General features: G+C 57.0%; 1 protein-coding gene across 10 annotated transcripts in view; it reads left to right on the top strand.

The window, feature by feature from the left end:
* Nucleotides 1-18,678, top strand: part of Arap1 (ArfGAP with RhoGAP domain, ankyrin repeat and PH domain 1) — a 66,120-nt gene extending 47,442 nt beyond the window's left edge. For 4 of the 10 annotated variants that reach the window (XM_028877559.2, XM_037197019.1, XM_028877561.2 and 1 more), the window contains exons 14-35: nt 483-665; nt 1,789-1,963; nt 3,097-3,231; nt 5,727-5,862; nt 6,146-6,248; nt 6,973-7,168; nt 7,444-7,495; nt 7,608-7,771; nt 7,872-8,084; nt 8,349-8,454; nt 8,846-8,993; nt 9,093-9,179; nt 9,263-9,331; nt 9,535-9,652; nt 10,879-10,992; nt 11,194-11,339; nt 11,839-11,871; nt 15,002-15,084; nt 16,169-16,219; nt 16,370-16,433; nt 17,699-17,848; nt 18,080-18,678. In XM_028877559.2, the coding sequence (XP_028733392.1) occupies nt 483-665; nt 1,789-1,963; nt 3,097-3,231; nt 5,727-5,862; nt 6,146-6,248; nt 6,973-7,168; nt 7,444-7,495; nt 7,608-7,771; nt 7,872-8,084; nt 8,349-8,454; nt 8,846-8,993; nt 9,093-9,179; nt 9,263-9,331; nt 9,535-9,652; nt 10,879-10,992; nt 11,194-11,339; nt 11,839-11,871; nt 15,002-15,084; nt 16,169-16,219; nt 16,370-16,433; nt 17,699-17,848; nt 18,080-18,097 (2,544 nt within the window). In that variant the 3' untranslated portion in view covers nt 18,098-18,678. Of the gene's footprint in view, nt 1-482; nt 666-1,195; nt 1,518-1,788; nt 1,964-3,096; nt 3,232-5,726; nt 5,863-6,145; nt 6,249-6,972; nt 7,169-7,443; nt 7,496-7,607; nt 7,772-7,871; nt 8,085-8,348; nt 8,455-8,845; nt 8,994-9,092; nt 9,180-9,262; nt 9,332-9,534; nt 9,653-10,878; nt 10,993-11,193; nt 11,340-11,838; nt 11,872-14,990; nt 15,085-16,168; nt 16,220-16,369; nt 16,434-17,698; nt 17,849-18,079 lie in introns of those variants that run through there. The other 6 variants (XM_028877562.1, XM_037197025.1, XM_028877563.2 and 3 more) reach the window with 5 other exon arrangements.
* The last annotated feature ends 247 nt before the right edge of the window (nt 18,679-18,925 follow it).

The raw sequence follows: 18,925 nt of genomic DNA, 5'->3' as shown, positions 1-18,925 counted from the left end.
CCACCACTGTGGCTCCAGCACTCTGAACAAGTGGACTGGGGAGCCCAGGCAATGCCTGTGATAGGGTGAATGTGGAACAGAGCGGGAAGTGACCCTGGCCCTAATGACGCCCTCCTTCGCCTCCTGGAAACCGCCACCTCCTCTCATCCAGATAGACCCAAAGTCCCCGCCTACCCTATTGGCTGACAGGTTAGACACCACCCCTCACTGAGACAGCCTCAGGAATGCAGAGTTCCAGATGTGGGGCTGGGCGAGACAACAGCGAGGCCCCCAGAGACCAGGCCTCAGACATTCACCTGTCAGACTGTCTGGGACTATCTGGGCTGAGAGCCCGGGTCTCTAGCAAGAGTACCATGGCCACCAGCAGACCTCGCTGCTCCGGTCCTCCCGTCCGCCCCCTTGGGGAAAACGGGTGTGTGGTCTGATCACCTCAGGACCTCTTATCGTCAGCTGCCCCTCTCCCCTCTTGCCCACACCCACAGCTCTTCTTACAGCTGGGCAATGGCCCTGGGAACCACTTCTGGGCCGCCAACGTGCCCCCTAGTGAGGCCCTGCAGCCCAGCAGCAGCCCTGGTGCCAGGCGATACCACCTGGAGGCCAAGTACAGAGAGGGCAAGTACCGCCGCTACCACCCACTCTTTGGCAACCAAGAGGAGCTGGACAAGGTCAGCACGCCAAGCCCCTGGGATTCTTGAGCCTTCTTGACCCTGCCCTGTCGGGGACCCTTGAACCTATCCCTTTCTTCCTTGGTCCCCGTTCCTCTGTCTCAACCCATCTCTTCGTCAGCTGAGAGGGCTGTGAACATATGGGGAAACTGAGGCCCGGAGGGCAGCAGGGCCTGCATAAGGAAAGCTGGGACAATGCAGGGAGGAGTCAGGCTTGGTTCTTGGTCCAGGGCCATGTCTTCAGCATCTGGCTGCCTCCTCCTGATTCCTCTGTCTCCCGCACCCTGTCCTGTTCTTTCAGAATCCTGCCAAAAGGAGTGAACTTGATGGGGATGCTATTTCCTGTCAGGCTCATGAAAAACAGCTGGACTGCTCTGACCCACCCCATCCACACCCCATTCTAGATGAGGCCCCATATGGGCCCCAGACCCCAGAAGATCGGGAACCAAGTCTTGGACCCTGATCTGGCTCAGCCTGAGTGGGAGACAGCTCTCTTGGAGGCAGCAGGGTGGCATTTGTGACCTATGGGTGGCCTTCAGCTCTTCCTCCAAGCAGCCCTATCCAGGCAGGCTGAGTCCAGCTCCCAGAGCTCTGTGGAAGCTAGGCCTCCACCTCCCTAGGACCTAGGCGTCCAGCCCCAGTTCAGCCCTGCCCAGTCTGGCCTACAAGCCAGAAGGGTGGTGGCTCTCATTGGTCGGGAGGGCTGGGCAGGCAGTGAGGAATTCAAATGTGGGAGGAATTAGCTACAACCCTTGGCCCCGCCCTCTGCCCCCGCTGCAAGGCAGAGGGAGCCTGAGATCCTCCAGGGGCTCCTCGCAGCCTGACCAGCAGCTGCGCCCCAGGACCCACAGGGTGAGGCCCTGTGGCTAGGACCCCAGCCTCAGCTGGGTAGCCTCTGCCCAGCCTCCCTGGCTTGCCTTTTCCTCTTCTTTTTCTGACTCGCATGCCTTTTATTTTTTTCTTCTCTTCTGGCTTCCCCAAGCCCTGGTCTCTTTCAGTCTGAGGATGGTCCACCCAGATTTGGGTGACTCCTTCCTCTTCCCTCCTCCCTTCTTGCATGCTCCCATCCCTACCCCGTCAACCCGCTGCCCGCCCCCCCCAATTGACCCTCCCTCTCCTCTAGGCCCTGTGTGCTGCAGTGACTACCACGGACCTGGCTGAGACCCAGGCACTCCTGGGCTGTGGGGCTGGGGTCAGCTGCTTCTCAGGGGACCCGGCAGCTCCCACACCCCTGGCTCTCGCTGAGCAGGCTGGACAGACGCTGCAGATGGAGTTTCTACGGAATAACCAGAGCACAGGTGAGTGGCCAGTGACTCTGTCCTCTGCTGGCAGGGTCTGGCGTTTTAGAGGAGTTTACAGGGGTGCCTGCAGAAACCCGTGGCCCAGCTGAGAACCTAGATTTGCAGGCCACTCCCAAGCTGTGATTGAAGCTCCTTGGTGGTACCTCGGGCAGTGTGTTTGGGGCGTGTTTGGGGTTTGTGGGTCAGTGGACACTTACGCTTTCTGTGAGTGTCCTTTTGTGTCTGTGTCTCTGGGACGATTTATCTGTGTGCTCTGTCCTGACTTACAATGTGGGTCCGTAGGAATGTCTGTTCCGGGATGACCCTTAGAGATGCCTAGGTTCTTTTCCCTCATGCTGGGAGTGTTAAGGCTTTGGATGTTGTGTATGTGGGTCTGTGTTGCCGTGGAGGAGAGTGTTACTATGTGTGTGTGACCTACACAGCAGCCTTGTCTGTCGTCTGTCTACTCAGTCTGGGTGGAGTTTCATCACAGACCTGGGTTGGGTCCCATTTGGCTCCCGTTCTTGGGAGGGGGGTGGAGAGGGGGTTGCTAGGATGAATGGCGTTGGGTATGGCCCAGACCTGGTCTCTTGAGGCAACATCCTAAGGCTGAGGGTGGGGCTCAGTGGCTGGGGCTCTGGGCTTTGGGCCACGGGTGGGTGGGGCATGCTGGGCTGGAGAGAGCCCAGGTGTCTAGGGAGGTGCGAGAGACCACCCAGCTGGGTTGGGCTAGGGAGCAGGACCCTCCGTGCTGACCACTGGAGCTGGGATGCTTCCCTGGCCTCTGTGCTGTCTGGGGCAAACCTCTCTCTAGGGAGTGTTATTGAGTTGGCCCAGAGCCCCCCTCATTCCAGTATGCTTGGCTCTGTGTCTCCAGCAGGGAGTGTGGGGTGGGCTTGGGAATCAGTGAGGCTTCCTGGGATGGGAAGGACTGGAGCGGAGCCCTGGGAATGGAGTGACAGTCCCACTTGTGGGCAGAGGTGGAGATGTGGCTTTTCAAAACCTTGGAGGTGGCAGGAGGAGCCCGAGGGTGCTGGTAGGGAGCTGAGGAGGCAGCGGTGTCGCCGGAGCGTGAGCCTAGGTACCTTGCCTCTGAGGACACCTCCTGGACACCCACCATGACTACCACCGTTCTTTCTTCCACTCCACAGAGGTCCCTCGGCTGGACTCAGGGAAGCCCTTGGAAAAGCACTACTCCGTTATCCTGCCGACTGTGAGCCACAGTGGCTTCCTGTACAAAACTGCTTCTGCCGGCAAGCCTCTACAGGACCGCCGGGCCCGGGAAGGTGAGTGCTGCACATACCCATCCAGGCCCATGGTGTGTGAGCCTGGCTGCAGGCCCGGAACCTGGGGCTGGCTCTGCTGGTGGACCCGAGGGTGCAAGGGGACTCTGGTGTAGTTGTTGTTGTTTTTTCTTTTACTCTTTTGGGAGGCTCACCACCCAGCTCCCAAATAAACACACAGAGGCTTATTATTACTTATAAATGTCCGGCTATAGCTTGGATTATTTCTAGCTAGCTTTTCTTAAATTATCCCATCTATCTTTTGCCTCTGGGCTTTTACCTTTCTCTATTTCTGTGTAACTTCCTTTACTTCTTACTCCATGGCTTGCTGTGTAGCTGGATGGCTGGCCCTGAAGTCCTCCTCTTTCTCTCGATTCTTGATCTCCTCGATCCCAGATTTCTCCTTCCATTTATTCTCTGCCTGCCAGCCTCGCCTATCTTTTTTCCTGCCTTGCTGTTGACCGTTCAGCTCTTTATTATACCAATCAGGTATTTTAGACAGGCACAGTAACACAGCTCCATAGAGTTAAACAAATGCAACATAAAAGGATGCAACACATCTTTGCATCATTAAAATAAATGTTCCACAGCATAAACAAATGTAACACATCTTAAAATACTATTCTATAACACTCTGGCAGAGCCACCTGGAAAGTCTCCTGGATATGGCCTCTTGTATGCAGTAGGTGCTTGAGAAGTGGGCTGGTTGGGGTGGGAGTTGGGTATGGCACTGCAGGGTTTCCGCAGGCCTGAAGTCTGTCTGGAGCCCTGTTGGGTGTGGTCATGGGCTGGGCGTCTGGCATATTCCAGATGTGGATGGAAGGCAGTTGGGGGACTTGGACTTGAGTGCCATGCCTCACAGGTCTCAGCTGCCTTCCATTTGTTCCCTGTCTCCAAGTACAACCTACAGTCCTTACACATCAGACAAGAGCTACTGACAGCTGCCCACCCTCTTATAGCACAGACACCCCTCCCCAGATTCTGTCCCAGCCCTGTGACTTCCTTGCTTTGTCCCACATGCCAGATTTACACCCACCAGGAACCTGCATTTGCTGATCTGTCTGCCCCAAATGCTTTCTTCACATATCCCTTAAAATGTCATGTCTACAGGGATATCATGTCATCCCCAGCCACTTTATACTGTGCTGCCTGTCACCCTCAATCCTATTTTTTTCTTCTCACTTTTCCATCTGATTTTTAGTCTTTTTTTTTTTTTTTTCCCAAGACAGGGTTTCTCTGGGTAGTTTTGGTGCCTGTCATGGATCTCGCTCTGTAGACCAGGCTGGCCTCGAACTCACAGAGATCCATCTGGTTCTGCCTCCCAAGTGCTGGGATTAAAGGCGTGCGCCACCATCGTCCAGCTTCTCTCCTTCTTTCTAAGACAAGTCTCTGCGCTCCCCAGAGCCTGGGCCTTGAACTCCTGGGCTCAAGCTGCCATCTTGTCTCAGCCTTCCACGTAGCTGAAATTACGGACAGTGCCACCACACCTGGCTCAGTTGCCCACTATTGTGTACATTTGTGCACATGGTACCTATTGTAGCCTGAGCACCCCAGGAGTGCTGGTACCCAGTGGGAACTTGATGTACATCTGCAGAATGAAGGAGACCACAGTAGGAGAGCATATCCTTGGGGACAGGCCTGGAGGCACATTGCCCTCAGAAGGCAGGTGTCGGGTCACACAGACAGACGAGGAACAGCCTGCTGGGGGAGAGGCCATTTCTTACAGTCTCTCTCAGCACCCCTTCTTGGAGTACCCCAGATAAAGCCCTCTGACTCCCAGACATTGTGATCCTGAGCTGCTCCTGGTCCGGTTCCCTCTGCCTGATCATGTCACTGATGTAACCCCCGTCATTTATGTAACTCCCCTGCATCATCCTTTTCACCTTGGGCGCCAGGAAGCTCTGAGCCACTCTGAAGCTAGTGCTGAAAGCTGTGGACGCCGGCCTGGTTTGGGTGTTCTGTTCTTTCTCTTACCTCTCATGGTCCAGATTCCCATTTCTGTCCCCTTTGGGGATCTTGTGCATCCTCAGAGCCATTGTAGGAGGAGACAGGTTATAGAATGAGGTATGCATCTGGCAAAGAAGGGTGGGCATGGGGTGGGCCCCCAGGACTTCCGGTGCCTTTGGAACCACAGGTAGAGGGAGCAGGGTGGGCAGAAGGTCAGAGTGGTCAAAGAGCCAGAGAGAGGGCAGACCCAGGCTGAGAGACTCAGGTTGCCCTAAAAACTGGGGACAGCATGGGATCTAACATCTAAACAGAAGTAAGAGCAAGACTCCAGCACTCTTGGCCTCTAAGATAGAGGCCAGAAGTTCACCGAGAGGTTAACAGGGATAGAGGGGACTAGGCATGGAGGACTGCAGCTGGAGGAATTCTGGGATGCATGAGTCAGAATGAAGAGCCTATAGGTCAGGAGGTCGCAGGGACCCAGGAAAAAAGCAGGGTGCTTTTCAGCAAACCTGGAGGCTTCTTCATGGTTCCTCTGTCAAACTTCTCCCCAGAGTTCAGCCGGCGCTGGTGTGTCCTTAGTGATGGGGTCCTGAGTTACTACGAGAATGAACGGGCAGTGACACCCAATGGGGAGATTCGGGCCAACGAGATTGTATGCCTGGCAGTTTCCCCTCTGGACACCCACGGGTGAGCATCCCTGGCCATAACCACAAACTACTAGTGCCTATCAAGTTCAACTTCTGATTGGGGAGACAGGGACATAAGCCTAGAGAAGGACCGTGGACCTTCTCAGGTCCACACACAAAGGACTGTAAAACATTGGCCTTACCTCACGAGGCTGCAGCCCAAGGCTGTTTGTCCACCTCCCGGGGGTCAGGGGAAGGGACCTGACAAGGGCAGGGGTAGAGCGTGGTAGTTAACGGGGCCAGGGCTGGGCTGGATGGGTGAATCCTGGTTTGTGTATTTGCAGCTTTGAACACACCTTTGAGGTGTACACAGAGGGAGAACGGCTGTACCTGTTTGGGCTGGAGAATGCAGAGCTGGCTCACGAGTGGGTCAAGTGCATTGCCAAGGTGGGCCTGGGTTAGGGGGCAGGTGTTCGACAGAGGCAGAGCGGGACTGCTGACTGAACCCCGTGAGCCCCAGCAATTCCATCTCTGATGGAGCAGGAGCTGGGTGGGGGTGTAGCAGACTCGGGACAAGGGAAACATAGATTGCAGCCTCGTGGTACCCTATGAGGGGCAAGTTTTTAGGCCATTGTAGTGTGGACGGTGCTGACTCCAGGACAGTGAGTTTCAGAGCCTTGCAGGTGTGCAGACTGTCGAGAAAGGCAGGGAGGCTACAGAGGAGAGAGCTGCCCTAGAGACGAGAGCCAAGTGCCCTCTTGTGCCTTGAGAGCCTGGGGCTCTTCATCCCTCATTAGCTCATTTGCTGAGCTCTCTATGCCCAGAGTCCTGAGGACCCAGGTGTGCCAGCCTTGGGGCTTCTGTTGTTTCTAAGTGTGGGGCAGACAGACTGAGTTCAGGCACAGTAACAAATCCAGTGATGTAGCAGATGGCCAAGTATGTGAGCACTGTTGGGGCCCTGAGATGGGACATCCCAAGAGAAGGACACATCAAAATGGGTACAAAGCAGGACATGCTACCAGCTCTGTCACTGTGCTAGGTTCTGCCTTGGGGAAGAGGAAACGAAGTGGCTAGATGGGAAAGAGCCCTCACCCACAGGCCAGGGAGCTTGGGTGTCCCCAGAAGGCTATGCTGTGTTCACATTGTGTCTCCCCACTATTTCCCCACCTAGGCATTCGTGCCTCCCCTGGCTGAGGACCTGCTAGCCCGGGACTTTGAGCGGCTTGGGCGCCTCCCCTACAAAGCTGGCCTGAGCCTCCAGCAGGCCCAGGAAGGCTGGTTCGCCTTGGCTGGCTCTGAGCTCCGGGCTGTCTTCCCAGGGGGGCCCTGGGAAGAGCCACTGCAGCTCCGGAGACTGCAAGAGCTTTGTACGTGTACCCTGCCTGGTTCCCCAATCTCTAGGGCTCCTTGTCCCAGCGCCCCTGCCACTAGCCCTTGTCTGGAAGTCTCAATTCTTTTCTGGCCTGAGGCCACTTGACCCAGCCTGCCCTCCCATACCCTCCCCTCTCCTTGGAGTTCATCTCAGTAACCCTTTAGGTTGGTGGGTGGAACCCAAGGGTGTGGTCTCAGGAGCGCTTCATGAGGGAACAGTTTGGGGATCATAAACAGAGCCTGGGCCTCACCTTGACTGGCCCCTCTACAGCCATCCAAGGAGACAACGAGAACCAAGTTCTGGTGCTGGTAGAGCGGAGGAGGTGAGCTTTAGCTCCCCCGAGGAGCCTGGGGAAGCCTGAGGGCAGTCCAGCAGCCTGGGGAGAGGAGGGGTACAGGGACAGACGGATGGGAGAATGACTCTCTCTGGTCCAGGACGCTGTACATCCAGGGCGAGCGGCGACTGGACTTCATGGGTTGGCTCGGGGCCATCCAGAAAGCAGCAGCCAGCTTGGGAGACACACTGTCAGAGCAACAGCTTGGGGACTCAGACATCCCGGTGATTGTGTACCGCTGTGTGGACTACATCACACAGTGTGGTGAGCACCCCCAAGGTCCAGCCACTCCCCTTCTGGGGTGATCCCCAGCCCCCCGGTGCCCAGGATCCCTCTAAAAAGAGGGGTGTGACTCCCTCTCCAGGCTTGACCTCGGAGGGGATCTATCGAAAGTGTGGTCAGACCTCGAAGACCCAGAGACTGCTGGAGAGCCTGCGGCAGGATGCGCGCTCTGTACACCTCAAAGAGGGAGAGCAGCATGTGGATGACGTCTCCTCTGCACTCAAACGCTTCCTGCGGGACCTGCCTGATGGGCTCTTCACTCGTGCGCAGCGCCTGGCCTGGCTGGAGGCCTCTGGTGGGTCCTGCTGCCTGTATCCAGCCTTGCCCACCCTACCTCAGGATGTCCCCATCCTACTCTGGACAAGGCTTGTCCCAGCTCCTCGGCCTACTCTGCTTCTCAGTCCTCTAGCCAGGCTCTACAGAGACAGGGTGGCTGGGAGGTGGATGGTGGAGTCCCTGTCCCTGCCAGGGTGCCTGGGAATGCTATCTCCATCGTGAGAAGCAAAGCCAGAAGGGGGCATCGGCCAGTTTCTAACCCAGTCCGTCTCCCCCCACCCAGAGATCGAGGATGAGGAGGAAAAGATCTCCAGGTACCGAGAGCTCTTGGTGCATCTGCCCCCTGTCAACCGGGCCACCGTGAAGGCCCTTATCAGCCATCTGTACTGGTGAGGGGCCATGTCGACGTGAGGCTCTGGGTGGATGGGTGGAGAAGATTCTTTCACTCCCAGCCTGGCTGACTGCCTGCAGATGGGCAAGCAGGTGGGCCTGGGGGCCAACCAATGACTGCCCTGATCTTGGACACTGTATCTCAGCTTATTTCCTGCAGGATAGAGGGGATGGAATATTTGTCAGTTTGGGGCCAGGTTACTGAGGCCGAATGCCCTCGCTTCCCACCCCTGTACCTTGCCAGGACCTGAGATGTATCCCTCTTTCACTCCTTAATTAGGGTCCATGCTGTCTTCTTTGACCTCGGTCCCTTGGCCAGTCTTGGTCCCGATGGGAACTGGGAAGGTGGGTGGGGAAGCCCTGGGCCAGGCTCCTCTGTTCTCATTCCAGTGTACAGTGCTTCTCAGACACAAACCAAATGAACACACACAACCTGGCCATCGTGTTCGGGCCCACACTCTTCCAGACGGATGGGCAGGACTACAAGGCCGGCAAGGTGGTGGAAGACCTCATCAACCACTATGTGGTGGTGTTTAGTGTACGTCCCAGCCGGGATTGGGGGCTAGGGAAGGCAATGAGGGGAGGGGTGGGCAAGGCTGAACCTCTCAGACGGCATTGACCAGCTGGCCCTTCCCAGGTGGACGAGGAGGAGCTGAGGAAGCAGAGGGAGGAAGTCACTGCCATTGTGAAGATGCGAGTGGCTGGCACTGCCAGTGGGACCCAGGTGCCCGCCAGGGTTTGGGTAGGCTTGTGCTGGCTGCCAGCACTGCTCCCCGGACCTCTAGCTGAGCCCAGTCTCTCCTGCAGCATGCCGGTGACTTCATCTGCACCGTGTACCTGGAGGAGAAGAAGGTGGAGACTGAGCAGCATGTCAAGGTGGGGGATGCTGAGCTGGGCTGGGCCAGGCACAGATGGCCACTTTGAAATGTATGGGAATCCCCAAAGACACTCCTCTTTGCATCTCGGGGCTCAGCGGGCCCGAGGAGGAGTGGGTTTGGGGCTGAACCACAGGAGATTGTGGCCCAACAGAAGCTGGTGGCACATTTAGGGCTGGCTGACCTTCTCCTGGGCCTCTGCAGATCCCGGCATCCATGACAGCAGAGGAGCTTGCCCTGGAGATCCTGGACCGCCGCAATGTGAGCATCAGGGAAAAGGACTATTGGACTTGCTTTGAGGTCAACGAGAAGGAGGAGGCAGGTGAGTGGCCATGGATGGCCTTCAGCCCAGCCTCATTGCTCCTGCCCCCGACAGTTTGGGAGCCAGAGGTTTTGGGTGACACTTTTTGCTGACACACTAGTGAAAATGGTGGTGAAAATGTCATCACCATGCTGGTGATGACAGGCAAGTCGCAGGTCCAGGTGGTGGTTGTGATAGGGTTGAAGTGGACAGAGGAGGGGTGGGTGGTGCCAGTCATGATGGCGCTTTCCCACGCGTCAGGACGGTGTTGCTTGTAGGAGGACGATGCTGAATTCAACAGTAGGACCTTTGGGTGGTACTGTTCTTGGGGTAAAGAGGAGGATGGTTAGTGATCACACGAGCGGATGGCTGTGATGGGAAGCCTGCCTGTGGTGGTGAGGGGGCTAATTGAAGCCTTTAATGGTGAAGGGAGTGGTGTTGGGACGAGAGGCGGAAGTGCTGCTGACGTATGCATCAGCTCTTTTTGGTGAGTGGCAGGTAGTAGGCTGAGGAGCCGGGCAGTGGTCCCTCTGTTCGCAGGGGTCAGTCTGGTAAGGGACGGAGATGCTAATACCACCATCACTCCCAGCAACAGACAGCTGCCGTGGGTCTAGCTAACTGCTTTCCAGGAAAGGCCCAGGCTGTCTGCGGAGCCTCTGGCAGGGCCGATGGCTTTGGAGTCCCTGAGCCTGCTGTGAGGAAGAGTTAGGGCTACTTGGTAAAGTCGGGGACAGGTGCTCCCAGAAAGCACGGCCGCTCCAGCACTGAGCTGAGCTTCCAAGAAATGAGGAGACACAGGGTGGGACTGGAGGTGGGGGCAGCCACACAGAGCCTGGTGGCGATGCAGGGCCATCGGGTGATTAGTGACAGGACTTCGAGAAGATGCTGTTTGCTAGTAGACTGGGAGAGCTGTGACAGGGAGTTAGAGTACATGCTGGAGGTCATTGGAAGGTCCTGGTCTCAATCCAAGTAGAAGCCAGACAGTGTGGGACAGTGCAGAGGGACGTAGCGGATTCAATCTGTGAGGGTGGAAGGAACTGGAACACTTTTGGTCTGAGCAGGGGCAGCGCTTGTTGGGGACACGTGGGTGACAAGCCAGAAGCTGGCCTATGGGAAGGGTGGTCATAATTATGGTGTGTTATGATGCTCGTGGATGGTGAGAAGTGTAGGGGACGTGTGTCCATGCGCTTGCCCTTGGTGGCATTAAGCTGTGTGGACCCAGTGACAGTGGTGTGGCCTCTCCACAGAGCGCCCGTTACACTTTGCGGAGAAGGTGCTGCCCATTGTGCATGGGCTGGGCATAGACAGCCACCTGGTGGTGAAGAAGTACCAGTCCATGGAGGCCATGCTGTTGTATTTGGGTAAGTGGTGCCCGTAGGGGATGTAGGGAGGATGGGTACCTCCATCTAGAAGCAGGGTAGGACCTTGTGGCACCAGGGCAGACAGCTCAGATGGAGGGAACTGGGGGGGGCGGGGCTTTCATGGAGGCTGGGACATGAAGTGCGGCACTGGGGTCGGTAGGTGGCATAGTATAGCCCATGCCCACTCCAGTCCTCCCCTAGCCAGCCGTGTGGGTGACACCAAACATGGCATGATGAAGTTCCGTGAGGACCGAAGCCTCCTGGGTCTGGGGCTGCCCTCAGGTGGCTTCCACGATCGCTACTTCATTCTCAACAGCAGCTGCCTACGGCTCTACAAGGAGGTTCGGGTAAGCCCTGTGATGGACACTTGTATCCCATGTGTGCTCAGACACTCATACACAAACATTGCTCTTGGTCTCCAAGAGAGAGGTCCCCCTCTGAGGGTCTGGCTGCACAGTGGCTGGTGATAGCTGTGTGTTTTCCTGCTGTGGCCCCGAGTAGCTGCTTGAAGCCTCTAGCTCCATGAGGCCTTGGAGTGCATGTGATTGCCGTGACATCATACACACGCTCCCTTGTGGTCCGTGGTTTGACACAGCTCTCACGAGAATGTGTCCCACGACAACAGTCCCGAGCTGTACCTGTACTTGCTCTGCCCCTTCCTAGGACATGGCCTCCTGGCCTACTCTACCCAACATGCCGGGTGTTCTAGACCCCCTTGGGACCCCCATCTTCTGCACACACACCCCCTGCCATCCACCCTCCCCTTTCCCTTTACACCACGACATAATCTGTCCTGGCTCTAGACTGGGACGATGCCCTCCATAACCCTGCTCCTCTATCAAACAGAGCCAAAGGCCGTGGAGCGGGGCCCCTGAGACCGTGAGTAGCTATGGGATGTTCCAGCTGCCTTGCCTTACACCACCTGGGGCCAGGCGAGCCGGGTAGAGCTTGGGGGCACAGGGCTCCCAGTTCTTCCCAGGCATGGTTCCCTGTCCTCTTACCAGTGGTCACTGGCGCCTACCCTGCAGTACAGCGCCTAAACTCCACGCTTCATCCCTAACCCCAAACCAAGACCTTTTCCTCAAGATAGGGTCTCTCGTTGGTGTGATGCTAGAAGTTTCCACAGTACATAGAGAAGTTTTGGAGCCAGCAACAGAGACCCAAGTTTGGGTTAAGACTGTTTCATGTCCTCCGCTGCTCTCTGAGTTGCCCACTTCCAAACGTAGAGAAAGTGCTGGGGCTGTCTGAATGCCCTTGACACTGTTGACCCTGAGGTGCCAAACAGGGACAAGAGGCCGTAAGACGTTCTCTATCAGGGATGGATGTGCTACCCAGCCTCCCGAGCCAGTGCCCCAGCTCTCTTTTGCCGCCCACGAGAACCCTCCACTTTCCGCTTGAGGCTGCCCAGCCTGTAACTTCTGCCTGGGGGTCGCCCCTGGCTGGGGTTCAGCTGAGAATCCACCTTCCATGGTACCCTGTGGGTACCACCTCTGCCTTAGGGCACACAGAGTGTGGATGGGTATGCAGAAGAGCAGCGGAGGCATGATGCCAAGCACAGTGTTCTAGCCTGAGGTCCCTCGGCGACTCCAGCACAATCTCCGGCCCTTTCTAGTTCCTTGCGTCTCCTGAGCACGTGTGGACAGATCTGGCTGCCACGGAGGATCAGGCGGAGCAACGTCCTCATCTCTATGTCTTGGCCGGTTGCTCCTCTGCTCACGCTGCCTGGACTCCGGGCGAGCACCTACCTGCCTTTGTCTTTTCCGGCTCTCTCACTCTGAGCTCTTCACCCCTGCAGTCAGTCAGTCCGCTGTGGTGCTAGAATGTTATCTCCCCTGGCCCTCCTTCTAGAGGTGCTTCCTTAGTCCGGTGGAGCAGAGTGAGGCTGTCTGTGTGGGCCAAGGGGAGAAGAGTGCTCGAGATGCCTTGAAAGGCAGCTGCTGACCTCTTGGCGTGGAGAGAAGGGACAGGTCTGATGGTTATTGAGCCGGACTTAGCACTTGGTCCTACTCTCGAGAGGAGGAAGTTACCTTTTGCCAGGTCGAGAAAGGGCCAAGGGACTGGCTCAAGGCGACTTTGCTCATGACAGACTAGGATGAAGGCCATTGTGTTAGGGTTTGAGCTCTGGCTTGTGTCCTGCGGCTCAGAGCTCCGGGGGGCGGGGCCGGGGGGGGGGGGGCCGGGGGGGGGGGAGCTAGCCCGGAGGCCGTCAGTGTAGGCAGACCATGCTGGCGTCACTCCAGGGCCTGTGCCTGGCAGACGCTGTCCCTGTGCCCAGGCCACGAGAGTGCTGGTGACTCTGACATCAGTTGGTTATGGGGCCACAGGAAAGATGACTTGAAATTAAGATAACCTCATACCGAGCGGGAGGCTCTGTGGCCTCTCAGGCCCCATCCCAAGACCTTGTGTTGTTTAAGATCCTGGATCGAGTTAGAAAGGCATATTCCAGAGAAACCATGGGCATACATTTTATTCCTTGCCTGTGACCTTGGACCCCAGTGGTGGCAGGACCCTGAGCTGCTTGGAAGTGCAGTTCCTATAGGATGTAGTCTCCAAAGGGAGAATCATGGCGCTTCTGCCTCCCTACCCTCCCACTGTGTATACATCCCACAGCACCGTTCTGAGGAAGTGAGGCCTGACCGCCGCTCTGTTTCCAGATGCAGGAGCTGTCAGCCTCCTGCCCTGACTGGGCTGCCGTGTACTGCTGAGCACAGGCCTGCACCTTCTGCCTGACTCTTTCCCCTTCCCATCCTGCCTGACTTCTTCCAGGCCCTTCTTCCTGCCCCACTGGCCTTGCAGAGGCCTCTGTCCTCCCAGCCTGCCTCCTGTCTCCGCCCCCATTCCTTCTCGGGCCTCCTCCTGTGCAGGCTGACCGTTTCAGGGCTTTGCCTCTGCCTGTTGGGGGCGGGCGGGTCTTCCTGCCCGTGTTCTGCCCACACCCCGTCTTTCCCACAGACTTCGCTTCCTTGTCCACTCCACTCTTGATTCCCACACCTGCAGCCAGGTGTGTTCCAGATGTTGTGATTGTCGAGTGAGGCGCTCTCTGTAGAGGGGTTGGGGCTCCGTCATCAGGCCTTAGGTCATTACAGGGGTTCTGGCCATACCCCTGAGCTGACACAGATCACCCTCTCTCCTGCTGAGGAGCCATGCCTGGGGACGGCTGGGAGCAGTGGGGGGGACCAAGGTGGGGACGGCCCAGTTGTAAGTGCATCTGCCTCCCCTACTGTCCTCCCTGGGGGCCCTGCTGGCCCCAGGGGTGCCTGGTAAGGGAGGGCTCCAAGCAAATGGCTCCCAGAACAGGAGGAAGGTCACGGACCCTTCAAGCAGCCTCTCCCTTGAGGGTCACGGCTCCTGTCCCCTCTGTCTTTGAGCCAGCCTGCTCCTCCCAAGCCCAGACCCATATACGCGGAGGTGGGGGTTGGGCAAATGTGTCAATAACCTGGTTCCCCACCCTGGTATATGGGTCTCTTGCTTCCTGTCTTAGACCATTGGGACTTTCTCCCTCTGGCCTATCGTACAGAGCAGCCAGTAAGCTTCAGCTTGACTCATTGGCCTTCTGATGGGGCCGAAATGCTAGTGATTGCTGGTCCCCAAGCTTTTGTTCACACAGTCAACCCTGGAGCCTCCATGGTCAGGGAGGGAGAGTGACCAATGGGTGACTGAGACAAATACAGACCCTAGTGGGCAACCAAGGCTCTCACCCGGCCCGGGCCGGCTTCCACGTGTTGTGGAGGAGGGCGTCCGAGACGGCCCTGCCGCTGGTGTCAGAATTATTACTCTGGAGCTCCCCGCTGGAATGCCACCTTGGGGACTGAGGGTTGACTGTCTGATGCTACTGCAGAGAGCGGCATCTATGGCTGGACAGTGAACAGGGAGGGCTTTGGTGAGAAAGCCCCCGGGAGGAGGAGCCCTGTTCCGGAATGCCTAGGTGCTGGGGACAGGGGAGAGGGCGGTGTGCAGCAGAAGAGCCCCTTCTGACTGTCCCCACCTGACTGATGAAGTGTCCCCCCAGAGTCACCGGCCCGAGAAGGAGTGGCCTGTCAAGAGCCTCAAAGTCTACCTGGGTGTAAAGAAGAAACTGCGGCCACCTACTTGGTAAGCCAGGACTGAGGTGCCAGGTCTGTGGCTAGGACCTGGGGAGTCTCTGGACTGGTAGGAGGGCACAGCTGAGGTGGGGTGTCAAGCTTTCTAGGGGTAGTGTAGTAGTTTTGTAGTCAGGGTCCTCCTGGCCAGTAGCATCACCTGGACATACCATAGAAGCACAGATTTGATCAGGTGTCACCCTGGGCCTCCTGAGTTTGGGCTCCTGTGGGTGGGACCCAGGACTCAGTATCTCCTCCGGCTGTCCAGGTAACAGTGCTTGTTCATATTTGAGGAATCACTGGTCTGGGGTAGAATCTTGCTAGCATTGTTGAGAGTGAGTTTATGAGGTTTTTTTTGGAGGTGGGGGAGGTGTGTGTGTGTGTGTGTGTGTGTGTGTGTGCATGCCAGTGAGCATCTGGGTGCATATACCCTCACATGCTCGTGTGGAGGCCAGAGCAGGACTTGGAGTGTCCGCCTCCATCACTCCGCCTCACTGTCTCATTCCCTTGAGGTCGGGTCTCAATGTTTCAGGAGGGCTGGCTGGCCAGCGTGCTCTTGGGATCCGCCTGCCTGTCTCTGCCCCCCTCCAAGTGCTGGGGTTATGGACACCCACAGCCATGCCCATCTTTTTTATGTGATTGCAAGGGATTTGAACCCAGGTCCTCATGCTTGCAGAACAAGCACTCTTATTGAGCAGTCTCTCCACCCCCGAGTAGGTTTTAGTAAGTTGAGAAGTGGAGCATGCCGCTGTGGCTGTCCGGCACCGTAGTCCCATGACTTGGTTTTCTAATGTTCTCCTCGTCGGTTGGCCGTGTTTGGTTGACTCTGGTGCTTGAGTGGGCTTGGGCAGGCATCCGTACGGTTGGGTGGCCTTGTGGGTTTTGGTGCTGAGGGTAGAACCCAGTATCTCCGGCCTGCTAGGCACGCATAGCATCCTCACATCAGGCCCAGGGTTGGGGTGGGGAGGGAAAGGGGCAGTGGCCCTAGCGTGCTGTGTTGGGGGAAGCCGTGGCACTGCCTCTGCTCTGCCCGGCTTCTGGACTCTGTCTCACAAGTCTTGGCGAGTGCCGAGTGACACCCTGGCTCTTCCCTGCAGCTGGGGCTTCACCGTGGTCCACGAGACAGAGAAGCACGAGAAGCAGCAATGGTGAGTCAGGGCCCCTGTTCTAAGGCCTGGGCCCAGGGCGATGGGCAGGGTTGGGGCTCGCGTCTCTGCCCAGTTTTATGGCCTGTAGGGAGACGGGACTGGCAATTTGCTTACTCTGAAAGGCAGCGACCTGACCCGTGCCTTCTGCAGGTACCTCTGCTGCGACACTCAGATGGAACTCCGGGAGTGGTTTGCCACTTTCCTCTCTGTACAGGTACCCGGTGCAAGGGGCTCCTCAAGGGGCTCCACCATGGAGAATGGGACAGGAGCAGAGAGATGGTGTCATAGGAATTAGGTCTCTGGGCACAGGGAGGGAAGTCACCTGCAGGGGAGTGGCTTCTAGGTAGAGGAAACAGCATATTCAAAGGCCTAGGGGTGAAAAAGAAAAGGAAGGCTTATGAAAGGAAGCATATAATTTGAGGGGACTTGTAGTTCCACAGGGTTAGAGTCCGTGATCTGAGTCATGGAGGGATGGTGTTTGAGCAGTAGCTGAGACCTTATTACCTCATGCACAAGCAGAAGGCAGAGAGAGAGAGAGAGAGAGAGAGAGAGAGAGAGAGAGAAAGAGCACCCTAACTGGGAATGGCATAGGCTTTTGAAAATTAAAAGCCTCTTCCCCAGTGACACACCTCCTCCAACAAAGCCCACACCTCCTAATCCTTCCCAAACAGTTCCACCAACTGGGGACCAAGCATTTAATAGAAGCCTATGGGGGCCATTCTCACTCAAACTGCCACGTTCATCACTTGCAAGGAGAGAAGCCAAGAGTGCCAGAGGTTGGCCTGCAGTGGGTCAGCCGCAGATTGTGAGAGCTTTGAGGCCACACTCAAGAGGCTGAACTAGACCTTGAGTTTCAAGTGAGTTAGAGTGAGGTGAGGGTTAAGCCTTGGCTCCCCCGGCACCTGTGTGCAGGGAACAGAGCCTGGAGGGCCACACCCATGGAGAAGACATGCTGCAGCGGCTGGGTGACCACCCCTGAGCCAGAGCAAGGCCAGAGGCTGTGCAGACGGGAAACAGATGTGTTAGAACAGATGTTCAGCAGAGTTCAGGACTGTTGAGGGAGAAGGGAGTCAAAACCACCAGGGCCCTGGGCTGAGTTCTTTCCTGCAGTTCTATTTTAAATGTGAGCTTCCTGCTAGTCAAGGCCTAGATGGGAACAGTGGATTCTGCAGTTCTTGGTTGCTGGAAGTGGAGGCATAGGACAGTGTCTTCTGCGGGGAAGAGTTTCTTGATGCTGCATTCTTAGGGAGGTTTGTGGATCCAGAGATGGGAGATGTTGAGTAATCTGGCTGGCTGGGTTGTGCTGGGATACGGTCATCGGTCATCGGCAAACAGCTGCTTCTCATATCAGTCTTTGATCAAAGCTGAGGGCGGCAGCTTAGAGACTAGCTGGAGGCTTTTCTGAGAAGGGTGGGTGGATCTGGAGCCGAGCCTGCAAGCTGAAGTGTGGCCCAGACTCCTTTCCTGGTTGTCCCCTAGCACGACGGCCTGGTGTGGCCCTCGGAGCCCTCTCGAGTGTCCCGGGCAGTGCCCGAGGTCCGGATGGGCAGTGTATCACTGATCCCTCTGCGTGGCAGTGAAAACGAAATGCGCCGGAGTGTGGCAGCCTTCACTGCTGACCCCCTTTCTGTAAGTGGCTCTGGTCCCTGTGGGCAAGGTTGGGGGGACCTGGCTGGATGCCTGCCTTCACTTCACTAATTTTTCTCAGAGCCCCTCTAGTCCCTCCCCTAGGTTTCTGGGGTGCCCTCTGTCTGGCCCTGGGAACCGCAGCGGCTGACTTTTCTGCATCTACTGTGACTGGCTGGTCCCTTCTGCTGTCACGAAGCACTTACAGGATCTGGGTTTCTGTGCTCCCTACAGCTCCTCCGTCATGTCTGAGCATAGGAGTCATTCCTGGCTCTGGGACACCGTCAACTGCCACTAGGAAGCCTTCCTGTTCAGACACCCTCGTGCTCTGTGTGCTTGGTGTGAGCCAGCGGAACACACGGGGAAGCCGTACCCACACCCCACATCCTGACTGCAGCACAGGCTCCCGGGCTGGGCAGGAACGGGGGGCCGGCAATGGGATTTTCCTGGGGCGGGGCCCTTCCCTGCTCTCCAGGCTTACAGTGCTCCTGACCTGGCTTGCTTACCCAGGCTCGCTCTCCTTGAGTTCGTGGAGTTGGAGAGAGGGCCAGAAATCAGGAGCTCGGCAAGAGAGGCTGGAGGATTTGGGGCCCCGCTGGGAGGGAGCCCACCCCCTTCCCATAGGCTCCAGAGCAGCAAAAAGCTGGTAATCTGAAAGAACTCCTAGGGAGTCTGGGAGGGAGCTGGTGGGAAGCTTTACCAGCTCAAAGCTGGACCTGGGGTTGTCAGCCCACTTCTGGTGTGCGCTGCCGGGAGGCCCAGGCTGTGGCTGTCTGCTACCCCTCCCCCACTTTGGATACTTTTTGATAATATAAATATATCTGTATATTTTACCCAGTGGTGTGGGGCCTGCAGTTGTTGGGGGGGGGGATTGGTGTCCTGGGCTAAGGGCACCGTTGGTTGTAAAATCAAGGTAAGTGCTGGTACTTTGAAGACCAGAGCCTGAGCTCTGCCCTCTGCATGTTTACTGAGCTGTGTCCTCTTCCCCTGTCCCGGGAGAGGTCTGGCCTGGCCTCCACCTATTGTACCACTGTGCAGCCCGGCTATGGAACTCCAGATCCAGGACGAGACAGACCCCAG

Source organism: Peromyscus leucopus, chromosome 1 (genome assembly GCF_004664715.2).
Source record: "Peromyscus leucopus breed LL Stock chromosome 1, UCI_PerLeu_2.1, whole genome shotgun sequence".
In the NCBI taxonomy this organism is placed as follows: Eukaryota; Metazoa; Chordata; class Mammalia; order Rodentia; family Cricetidae; genus Peromyscus; species Peromyscus leucopus.
The sequence above is the reverse complement of the archived record's forward strand: the minus strand, read 5'-3'. Positions and strand labels throughout refer to the sequence as shown.